The sequence below is a fragment of the Gymnoscopelus microlampas genome (genome assembly GCF_963454915.1).
Source record: "Gymnoscopelus microlampas genome assembly, chromosome: 5".
Taxonomy (NCBI): Eukaryota; Metazoa; Chordata; class Actinopteri; order Myctophiformes; family Myctophidae; genus Gymnoscopelus; species Gymnoscopelus microlampas.
The window spans coordinates 1,087,198-1,099,136 of record NC_139942.1 but is presented as its reverse complement, the minus strand read 5'-3'; the positions used below and the strand labels follow the sequence as shown (position 1 = coordinate 1,099,136).

The 11,939-nt window shown below is 42.3% G+C and overlaps 1 protein-coding gene across 3 annotated transcripts in view; it reads right to left on the bottom strand.

The window, feature by feature from the left end:
• LOC311044744 (histone-lysine N-methyltransferase SETDB2-like) overlaps positions 1-11,939 on the bottom strand; it is a 34,994-nt gene continuing 23,055 nt past the window's right edge. For 2 of the 3 annotated variants that reach the window (XR_014600734.1, XM_084056505.1), the window contains exons 3-4: positions 11,712-11,810; positions 4,863-5,173 (exon numbers count right to left, since the gene is read on the bottom strand). Coding sequence is in view for 2 of the 3 variants with exons in the window: in XM_084056505.1 (XP_083912631.1) it covers positions 5,109-5,173; positions 11,712-11,810 (164 nt within the window). In the remaining variant the exon portion in view is untranslated. Of the gene's footprint in view, positions 1,601-4,862; positions 5,174-11,711; positions 11,811-11,939 lie in introns of those variants that run through there. The other variant, XM_084056506.1, reaches the window with a different exon arrangement.

Genomic DNA, 11,939 nt, shown 5'->3' with positions numbered 1-11,939 from the left:
GCACACCGATGCTCCAACCCACACTAAATTTGGCACAAACACTGTTCATGGATCTAGCATGAGAATAGCCACATCAAAAAAAGTTAATTGCTCTCATATGGGGCACTGCAGCAGTGTAAAAAAACTTTGTTTAACCCTTGAAATAGCCCTAACTCGATGACAAAAGCTCTGATCAACGCACTATAGGGCTAGATGTAAAGTGGCCTGAAGTTCTAGTATACCATAGAGCACAATTCTATTCCTTTTTTTACACATGTAAACCTGTGATATGACACAGTTGACTATTCATAAAGAATGGAACATTCTAACAAAACACTTACTAAGTCGCAGTAATAATGACCAATTTGACCCAACATTCTCAATTGGAACTACCCTACTACAACTACTACTACTTCTTCACCTTTAGTTTTGGTAAATTGCATTTCCCCTGCATGAGTCCTCATGTGTTCTTTTAAATGACCCTTTTGACCAAAGCCTTTGTTACACACTGTACAAGTAAAGGGCTTTTCCCCTGTGTGAGTCCTCATATGTCTTTTCAGGTCAAAGTTTCGACCAAAGCCCTTGCGACAAACCATACAAGCAAAGGGCTTTTCTAGTGTATGGGTCCTCATATGTGTTTTTAGGTTACGCATTTCACTAAAGCCTTTATCACACAATGCACAAAAAAAGGGGTTTCCCCGCGTGTGACCTCTCATATGTGTTTCTAGATCACTCATTTGACCACAACCTTTGTCACAAACATTACAAGAAAAGGGTTTTTCCCCCGTATGGGACCTCATGTGTCTTTTTAGAGCAACCCTTCGACGGCAGCCTTTGCCACAAACTGTACAAATAAAGGGCCTTTCCCCTGTGTGACTCCTCATGTGTTCTTTTAGATGACTGATGTGACCAAAGCCTTTTCCACAAACTGTACAAGTAAAGGGTTTTTCCCCTGTATGAGTCCTCATGTGGGTTTTTAGAGAACCCATTTGACTAAAGCTGCTGTCACAATCTGCACAAGTAAAGGGCCTTTCCCCTGTATGAGCCCTCATGTGTTGTTTTAACTCACCCCTATGAACACAACCTTTTCCACAAACTGTACAAGCAAAGGGCTTTTCCCCTGTATGAGTCATCATGTGTGTTTTCAGATTACTAAACCCTTTGCCACAAACTGTACAAGTAAAACTTTTATTTATTTTATTTGTTGATGATTTCGGGTCTTTGGATGGTGTTTTGCTCAATGACTCCCACTCATCACTGTCTTCAGTGTCAGATTCAGAACAGTGTGAAGAGAGGAGCTGGTCATCATTAGCTTTTTTTGATGTTCCACAGTCCTCTACATAAGTTTTTGATGTTCCACAGCCCTCTACATAAGTTTGTGTTTTCATGTGTTCAGTTGAGGTGCTGGCTACAGGCTCTGTCTCTCTGTTTTCATCATCATCTTCACGTTTCACTGCTAGTAATGTCATTGTTGACCCATCCGCCTCCTCTGGTCTTAAAAGTAGCTCCTCCTGTTCCTCTTTAATCTGTGGAGGTTCTGGTTCATCCTGGACCAGACTTGGGCTCCTCTCCTGCTGTTCAGGGTAAACCTCCTCTTTACATACCTGGAGGTACAGGAAGTCTAGGAAGAAGATACAATGAGAAAAAACAAAACAAATACATGTTTGAACTACATTTTCTCATACAGTGTTTCCTCTGCAGTGTTGCCTCTGTTATTATACTACACTCTATTACTATACTACCAGACTCCTTAGCTGCAGTTTCTCTGGCCATGGAATCTTACCATTGGATATTAACACTTAACGCAACTCATTCAGTGCCACATGACGTCTAAGACGTCCGTTTTTATCGCCATTGTTAAGCCCTGAGCGCCACGTGACGTCTAAGACGTCATAAAAATAATGATAATAATAATAATAATAATAAAAAATGTTCTGAACCCAAGATATCATGATTTGAAAATGTGCTGCTCCATTCACTTTCTTATTTAACTTCTTAATGAAAAAGGCTGTATCTCGCTTCCTAAACACTTTTTTTTTACCTTGAAAAAATCTCTGGCACTGGGACAACACAGACAGAAATAAGTCTGGCACTGAATGAGTTAAGAAGAAGAAGAAGAAGGTCTATGACTGAAATCAGATTGTGCACAGTTTTGAGTGTGCAAAGGCTGCCTATTATTGTTCATTTTGGTTTCCTTTTGGCTCCAGCACCTTATCCAAGTCTACAGATGAGTGGTGTTTTTAGTGATGAGTGGTGTGTTCAGTTTTTTCTCTCACTATAATAGCTTGGCTTTTACAATAAACAGAAGACTTAGCTCTGAAACCACATGGATCTAGGAAACCACAAAGCCATGGAAAACATTTTCTGATATACAGATGACTCTCTCTGTGTGTGTGTGTGTGTGTGTGTGTGTGTGTGTGTGTGTGTGTGTGTGTGTGTGTGTGTGTGTGTGTGTGTGTGTGTGTGTGTGTGTTGAATTTTACAGGTTTAGCTCTAAATGCTTTTTACAGGTTTAAAGAGAGTCTGGGAAACTGGACTCACAGGACAAGGGTTTTGGGGCCTGGTCTGATTGGCCAGACCTCAATGACCTCTGCAACCAGTCTGGAGTTCAGCTGAAATGGACAAAACACAACACTCACACTGTCCCTGTCTCTGATGAACTGGTCACAGACCCTTGTGTAGCTGTGGAGGCCACCATCACCACGCAACAGGGAGAAACCAACAAACTGACCAGAGAGTCTGCAAGGAGAGTCCTGCTAAATGCAAGTCAGGCTGAGATCAGGCAGCACTGGTGTGGGCTTAGAATGCAGGGGAAACTTGCATGTCTAGAATTTGCTGACCATTCAGTTTCACACTCAGTTTTTAAGAACACTGCTGTTGGTGAGGATGTGTTAAAATGTACCATCAAAGCGAGACTGCAAGTACTACCCACTAAATACAATCTGTCTACCTGGTACCCTCACACTCACAATCCATTCTGTCTGAACCATCAAGATTCACAACATCTAGAATCTATTGCACACATAACAAATGGATGCCATGCATACAAACAGCTGTACATAGCCCGCCATGACCGCATCGTTGATATTGTGTCCGACGCAGTCCGAAACATCATGCCTGCTAGTTCAGTATTGTATAAGCACTAGCCGCTGCGCGGGGCTTTGTGTTTGTTGGTCTCTATAATATATAAAGCCATAATAGGAGATGTTCCCAATGGAGCTATGCCCAAATATGGAGTGTGTTGTCTGACCTCACTTGGGTCTCGTTGGGCGGTTATATAAAGCCATAATAGGAGATGTTCCCAATGGAGCTATGCCCAAATATGGAGTGTGTTGTCTGACCTCACTTGGGTCTCGTTGGGCGGTGGTCGGCGATGACGCTAAGGAACAACATGGCCGACTGTAATGTTGTGAGTTTGTGTTGGCCGCAATTAATTATGCTGCGAGGGGGCAGATGTGTGCTGAGCAGTATGAAGTGGCCTACAGACTGCGCGTAGTAATTCTGCACGTTGTGGCGTGTCTTGTTAGTGACATTGATATGTTGTTTTTGTGTTTAGTCCCACACAGTGGCAGGTTTTTTTTGGGGGTTTTGGGTTTAGAAATGTATATATAGAAGATAGGCGAGTATTACCAGAGTGGTTTGAGTCTACCTGTGATATCTTTGCTCTCATCCCCAATACACCTGACATTGTTTTTGTTGACACCAGCCATAAGGAGGTGCTGATGCTAGAGGTAGGCTGTGTCTTTGACCTGTACATGGACCAGGCGTTCCAAGATAAGTATGTGAAATACCAACCACTACTTGAAATCATCACCGGCCTTGGCTACAACTGTAGGTATAGTGTGATGATATTGGGAAGCCTGGGACATGTACATAAATGTACCACTAGAGGCCTGCAGATTGCTGGTTTGTCAAGGTCAAGAGCCAAACAAGTTGCAAAATATTGCTCTATTTCAGCAGTTATTGGCAGCTTAGCAGTGTGGAGAAGGAGGTGCTATGTGTATCCATGAGCGCTCAGTAATAATTGACCCTAATATATTTGTTTCCCTGTTTATGAAATGTCATTTGTGGAATCAAATAAAGTATTTAAAATGTGTGTGTGTGTGTGTGTGTGTGTGTGTGTGTGTGTGTGTGTGTGTGTGTGTGTGTGTGTGTGTGTGTGTGTGTGTGTGTGTGTGTGTGCACGTGCATGTATGTGCATGTGTCTCTGTACCTTGGGCCCTATCTTGCGCGTTGTAAGTACCAGGTCTTATGACTTAACTTAAGACCTGGAGGCGTGGCAAATGCTGTTTGGCTATGTTGAGTGGTCTTAAGTTAAGTCATAGGACCTGGTACTTAAGATGCGCAAAATAGGGCCCCTTATGTCTTACCTCAGGTACTTACTGCACCGGATAGATATCCGGTAGTATGCTTCCCCCTTGCCCCCCCCCCTCCCCTCTTCTTCCCTTTCTTTTTTTTGTAAATAACGATACGATGGAGACTATGCACGAAGACAAGGTTCACACACTTTTTTACTTGACAATAAAGCTGATAAATATGTAAATAATTTGATGATATTGTAGATCGGCTAACATTTTTTTTCAAAACAGAAGTGGTTAAAGGGGAAGACCGCTCATTTTCAACATTGAACTATGTCTTTAATACACCTTAGAGCTGTTGTGTGGAAATAAGAACAAAGTACCCCCCCCCCCCTTCTGTGTTGCCTAGAAAAGGATAATTGATTGAGGTCATGTGATCAGTGACATACGCAGGGTTTACTTTTGGCTCCACCCCCTCAGCCAAAAGTACACCCTGCGTATGTCACTGATCACATGACCTCAATCAATTATCCAGTTCAATGTTGAAAATACGTGGTATTCCCCTTTAAGTGTGTCTGTGGGTTTTATAAATATTGAACCAATACAAAATATTAAGAAGACTTTGTGAGTAAATAATAACTACATTGGATACATTGGAACACAGGGTTTTTTCCCCACTTCTTGATAAGTAACTGTTTAGCACATTTACGATTTCTGCCCAACAGCGACAATATTAAATGTTGATAAGACGATAACCTTACAACAGAACAGGAACAAACAAGATAGAGATCATGAAACATACTAAAGTCCAGGTCATCATCTGGTTCCTGTTTAACAGAAACGGTCCTGGTTGGTTGTGCAGAACTTATCTTCACATGCAGGCTGGACTCCACACACTGGTCTGGAATGAAGGAATAAAATAAGGTAGGGGTCTTTTCTTGGCTGAGAGAAAGATGAAGCAGGGACCACCACTACATTGTATACAATTGTGTTGCTGATTAAACTTTTTCATAGATAGCTTCATTGATTATCATCAGTGTGGTGATGTTTATTTTCAGACATTTAACTGTGTAAACCCTCAATAATTAGTAAACTTGACCTTTGGCTCTGTACTTGGTTTGCTCTTTTTTCCCTCTACACCAAACCTCTTGCCAAAAATAGCTGATCTACAAGCTCACATTGTATCTACTACTATTTTTGGCTAATGTTCCTCAGAATAGGGATGCTAGGGTTCAAGTGGTTAATGTAAAAACAAAAAGAAGAAAAAAAGATCCTATCACACAAAGATTTGGCTGTAGTATCTGTAGTAACTCTGAGGACCCCCTGTTGAAGATCTATGATAAGGACTTTGATGTGACATGAGTTGTAGATGAAGGTTGAATGTAAAACAGAGGGAACAGAGGGTGTAAAGAAGTGTTTTTTTAAATGCTAGCCAATGAGCCAAAATACACCTCCAAGCTTCAAACGGCCTGAGTGTTTAGGGCTCGGGACAGGGCATTACTTTTAGGCCTGTGCAGACCTGTAATTGGGTGCAGTATTCCTTTAGCGGTTTCACCTCTCTTGTTGTGAGTTTCACATGATTTGTACTGAAAAAACTGTTAAACAACACTGTAAAGTGAATGTTCACGTTCCATCTTCCATTGGAATGAATAGACTCCAACCTGCTTCCAGTCTCCTAAAGAGGCGTACGCATTGCAGTGGTGGCCATTTTGTGGTGCCACAGATAGAAAACCCATTCATTTCCCCATAGAGATTTCCGAAAATATTTATATACATTATTTTAAGCCTGGAACCAAGCCATCCAGGGTCCTGATGAATCATGACCATAACACATTTGATTCTCTGTCAAAATATATTTGAAAACCACAAAAAAAGGGTATTCATTAAATATTGTATACTAGACCATACCCGTCCGGGGATATGAGCACCCAAAGTATGTGCAGTGGGGGTTATGCACTGTGCACAGACAGTATATCAGGGATGGAAAGTGACACCTGCTCATAAACAGTTCCAGCACACGCACGTGTCGCGAACACACACACACACACACACACACACACACACACACACACACACACACACACACACACACACAGCCATCGTGTGCGCAACCCGTCGCGGACACACACACACCCGGACCCGTCCCTCTCACCACTGGATTAAACATTGGGATGTGTTTTGGCGTAGTTGTTGTAGGATCTGGACAGTGGTGACACCCACTGTCTTTAGTAGAAGGCCTCACGATGTACATAAGTACATTCCAGCCAGAGTAGAACATTGGGACAGGTACAATTAATGACTGACTCAGACTCACTTATAAACATCGGGAGTTCATCCAGATCCCCGTACCATTCCTCTGTTTACGTTACACACACACACACACACACACACACACACACACACACACACACACACACACACACACACACACACACACACACACACACACACACACACACACACGTACTGTAGCACACACACCTAGCTCTGTGCACATCCAACATCACACACTAAGGCAACGTATGCAAGTGCATAGACACACATGTGAAGTCTAGATATAAATACTGTGAGGACAAAGAAACCTGGCTCTTGCTTTTGCTCTTGCTCTTGCTCTTGGTACGCGCCCCCTTCCTACGGCTACACCATGCAGCAAGGCTGACTTCTGTGCTCTGTTTTATACAATAAACCAACTTAAGGAACTTGTACTTGTCTGGACCTTCCAACTATGTTTCACACTTGTACAATATACTACATAAGACAACAGTGTCCGAGGCCACTGGTTGTCTGTGACCGGGCCACACGTAAAGAACTTGAGGAGTTGAGTACAAGTTGTGATTTTCTTTTTTGGGAAGAAGATTTTTGAAAGCTCATCTGGACCAGATGCAGACCATCTTCCTACACAGAGGGGCACCACCAGGGGAGCAAGCTATTGAAAATCGACACGACCTGATTTTCAACAGATCTACAAGGGAACCTCACAGCACCGACCCTGTGATGACACTAGAACTCTACCTCACAGCACCAACCCTGTGATGACATGGCAGGAACAAAGAAGAAGAAAAAAAAAGAAAAAAAGACGTAAAAGGGGGGGAAAGGAAAACTTCAGAGTAGAATGGACAGTGGACAGTAGCACTTTGGCTTGCTGTCTGTCACAAACAGCTGCAGCAAGGGATGCCACCATGAAACTGACATTGACAAAAGGACTTCAAAAGCAACAGTATCGAAGAAGAGATCAACAGGACCATGTTGTGTGATGACACTAGAACTCTACCTCACAGCACCAACCCTGTGATGACATGACAGGAACAAAGAAGGGAAAAACAGAAAAAAAGAGATAAAAAGACGTAAAAGGGGGGGAAAGGAAAACTTCAGAGTAGAATGGACAGAGGACAGCAGCACGTTGGCTTGCTGGCTGACACGAACGGCTGCAGCAAGGGTGCCACCATGAAATTGACATTGACAAAAGGACTTCAAAAGCAACAGTATCGAAGAAGAGATGAACAGGACCATGTTGTGCGTTAGTGAGTGCGGGAGAGAATGCGTTTGTGCCTACTAGGCCCACGGCAGGGTCTCTCTCTCTCTCTCTCTTTAGCCCGCTCTCAAGTCCCCGACGGCCCCCACCCGTTCTGTACCTCTGACACAGGCTCCATCTCTCCTCCATGTGATTGGACTTTGTGTTTTTGGACCAGATGGAAGGTTTAACAAGTTTCAATGTTTGTCTATCTTTACAACATGTTGTTTTAATGTTACATGTTTTGTTGATATTTAGCTGATTAAATTACCATGAGGCGTATTAGGGGAAAGTTGACATGTGGAAGAAAAATGAGTCAACAAGGTATTTGCCACGAATATGAAGATTATTTGTTTTTATGGACTGACCTCTGGCATTTTAACGTTTCAATTGAGCTTGTCCGACAGAGGTTCGTGCGCTCTTGACCTTGAAAAACAGAGATTTAAAGTACAAACAGATGTATTATCTTACATGTCCTAGATTTTCAGATTGGGGAGAGTTCTTACACAAATCAACAGATCTATTATTCTGTAAGTGAGTGAAGACTAAGCTGTATCACCTACTGTTTTGTTGGATGAATGTTGGTTATATGTTTGTGATGATGGTGATTTGGGCAGCCAATATTGTTGCAGTGTTGTGAAGGATTTTGTTTCACTCTCTGGTCTCTTGTATTAAATGTGGAGTTTTTTATTTTCGTTGTTGAAGTATGGACATGGTGACTAGAGAGGGTAGAAAGTCCCGAGAGAGTACATGGTTCATTGTGATGTTGTGATATGTTTAACATTTTCTCCAAGAGTTTAAGGAACAACAGAGGGATCCTACGCACTGATTGGAAATGCGTTGGCACACAGGGGATTGTCTGTCTGCTGTATGGTATGAATCTCTGTCAGCTGTAGAAATGTTTTGGGTTGATTTGTATTTTAAGCATGATTGAAGTGAGTTAGTCCCAGTTAGCCTTTCTGTGTCAGGCGAAATACGCATCAGGATGTTAGTCGACACGTTTCTTTCTTCTGATATTTTGTTTGATTTGTAATAAGGTCTGAATATTTTTACTTTAAATATGATGTCAATCACCTTATGACGAAGCTATGTAATCTTAATGTTTTTGTTGGCCTAATTGTGTTACAGTTGTTTGACTGTCCAGGGGGGACGGTGACCAACTGAATTGGTTTTTTTTATGGTTGGGTTGTGTGAATTGTCTTTGTGTTATTAGTGTGGCAACCAGACTATAGTACTCTATACACTTTATTTCTTTATATCTTTATTTATAGATAAACTTTACATCAAACCGCATCTCCTCCCACAGTTTATTTTTCCCAATTTAGTGCCATACATCAAAATGACCGGCTTCACCGGGAATCGTGTGCTTGTATTTTGTTAAGAGATTGGTTGCATAGTTTTATTGATATTGATTTATTAGTGCATTAAATTTCCCCATCCACTTTAATGGAAAAGTGACAAAACTCAAGTTCAAGTATTTTTTTCTCAGAAACCGTAAGAGCTACAGTTACCATATTTGGTAACTGTAGCTCTGGATTCCTTGGGTCACAACGCATCTCCCCATATAGGTCACGCCCATTTGCGTCAGGATAGATTTTCCGCCATTTTGAATTTTCTTCAAAACACACTTTTTGCTCCTTTTCCTACAATTTTGTTCCAAATCTCACACAAATCGGTACACGTGATCTATGGACCCATGCGATAAAGATATCCAAGCGGCATTTTGATAGTCCGTACCGTTCGTCCGTAAATGGCTTCCAAAGTTAGCGGGAGGGGCCGTTTGACAAAAAATGCCAAAAATCACGAACGAAACGTCCGGTCAATCCCAAATTTGATGTCAAGGGTGGTATACTAAACCAATCTCCAAAAGGATTTCCACTTTGATCCATAGGGGGCGCCACGAATGCTCAAAATGTAACCGTTTGATCAATGGGGGGGATCAATCCTCTCAAAATTAAACGCAGGCGATCTCAGGAGTGACGTGACGATGTAATTGGCGCAGTCTCCGACGGTATTCCTCCCGGTGTATTACTGGAGTCCCGACCGCGTCGGCGCAACCACACTTTGCAATTGCCAATTGCGACGCGTCTAGTTTTGTATTGTTCTTAATTGTTTGTTTTTAGCTTGTTTTACCTACTTGTGTGTTTTGATTTTCTTCATTATACCCTGTTTACGAAGGACCTATAGGGCCCTTCGTAGGGGGGAATATGTAGGATCTGGACAGTGGTGACACCCACTGTCTTTAGTAGAAGGCCTCACGATGTACATAAGTACATTCCAGCCAGAGTAGAACATTGGGACAGGTACAATTAATGACTGACTCAGACTCACTTATAAACATCGGGAGTTCATCCAGATCCCCGTACCATTCCTCTGTTTACGTCACACACACACACACACACACACACACACACACACACACACACACACACACACACACACACACACACACACACACACACACACACACACACACACACACACACACACACACACACACACACACACACACATGTACTGTAGCACACACACCTAGCTCTGTGCACATCCAACATCACACACTAAGGCAACGTATGCAAGTGCATAGACACACATGTGAAGTCTAGATATAAATACTGTGAGGACAAAGAAACCTGGCCCTTGCTTTTGCTCTTGCTCTTGCTCTTGGTACGCGGCCCCTTCCAACGGCTACACCATGCAGCAAGGCTGACTTCTGTGCTCTGTTTTATACAATAAACCAACTTAAGGAACTTGTACTTGTCTGGACCTTCCAACTATGTTTCACACTTGTACAATATACTACATTGTGAAAATGATATGGTCCTGTCCATGCGTTGTTGTGGTGTACTTAGGTGAACAGGAGCGTAACCTGCTCCGTGGCCAGCAGCAGTAAACTGAGCACATGCGCTCTCATAGGCTGGGGGGCTGTAACCATGGCGACAGTCCCATCGGCCGAGCTCAGAATGTCCGTTGTTTACAGCAAAACGCAAATAAACATGTTCAATTGTAGCGAAGAGAAAAAGGGGCTTCCTCACGGTCTGTATGCTTATGATCAATGGCCACGTGTAAGTGCAGAGCAATTGCTTAAAGGAGGAGTTCACCCAAAAAATTACTTATTTTCTATCAATTACACACCCCATGAAGCCTTGATTTCATGGATATTTTTTTTTTGTGGCATTCCTAAGACAATAATTTGATGACCGTGTGTATTTCCGGTAGGAGACACAAATAATCTACTTTGTGTCTCCTACCGGATACATTAGCCACTAGGAGACGGGAATCAAATGATTAGCTTAGGAATGCCACAAAAACAAAAAATAATCCATGGATTCAAGGCTTCATAGGGTGTGCAATTGATAGACAATAAGTCATTTTTTGGGTGAACTCCTCCTTTAAGCCACTGAGGAGAACCAAGCAAGACTGATGACTTGATGACTGACTGATGACATTCCTTAAATTATATGTAGGATAATGTAATTAAATATTCAAATATGTTTTGACACAGAATTTGATTCACCGAGAGCCTGGATGGCTTGGTTCCAGGCTTAAACTAATTTAAATAGATATTTTTGGAAATCTATCCACAAGTTTCCTAGGCTGTGGGGGCATCACTTCCTGTCGATTTGATCTAATGAAATCCAATGAAATCCAATGATATCCAATGAGAAAATGGGGGAAAAAAGTATGGGTTTTCTAGCTGTGACACCACAAAATGGCCGCCACTGCTATGCCCCATACCACAGGTATGTGATGCATACCGCGGGGTTGCACTCATTAAATAAGTGTGTGTGTGTGTGTGTGTGTGTGTGTGTATGTGTGTGTGTGTGTGTGTGTGTGTGTGTGTGTGTGTGTGTGTGTGTGTGTGTGTGTGTGTGTGTGTGTGTGTGTGTGTGTGTGTGTGTGTGTGTGTGTGTGTACCATACCTGAAGTGATGACCACAGGGCAGATAGTGTGGTTCTTTGGGTTCATCCCATTCCCTTCAATATCCAGAAATGTGATGACATCCAGAGCACGGACATATTCTGTTAAAACAGTACTGTGGTTATATCCAACACCAATGCCATTACATCCATACAGATGGGCAGTTCATTAACCCACTCAAACCAGGAAAGCATCTGTGCCATTTTAGATTTGAGTTATATTCAGTATTG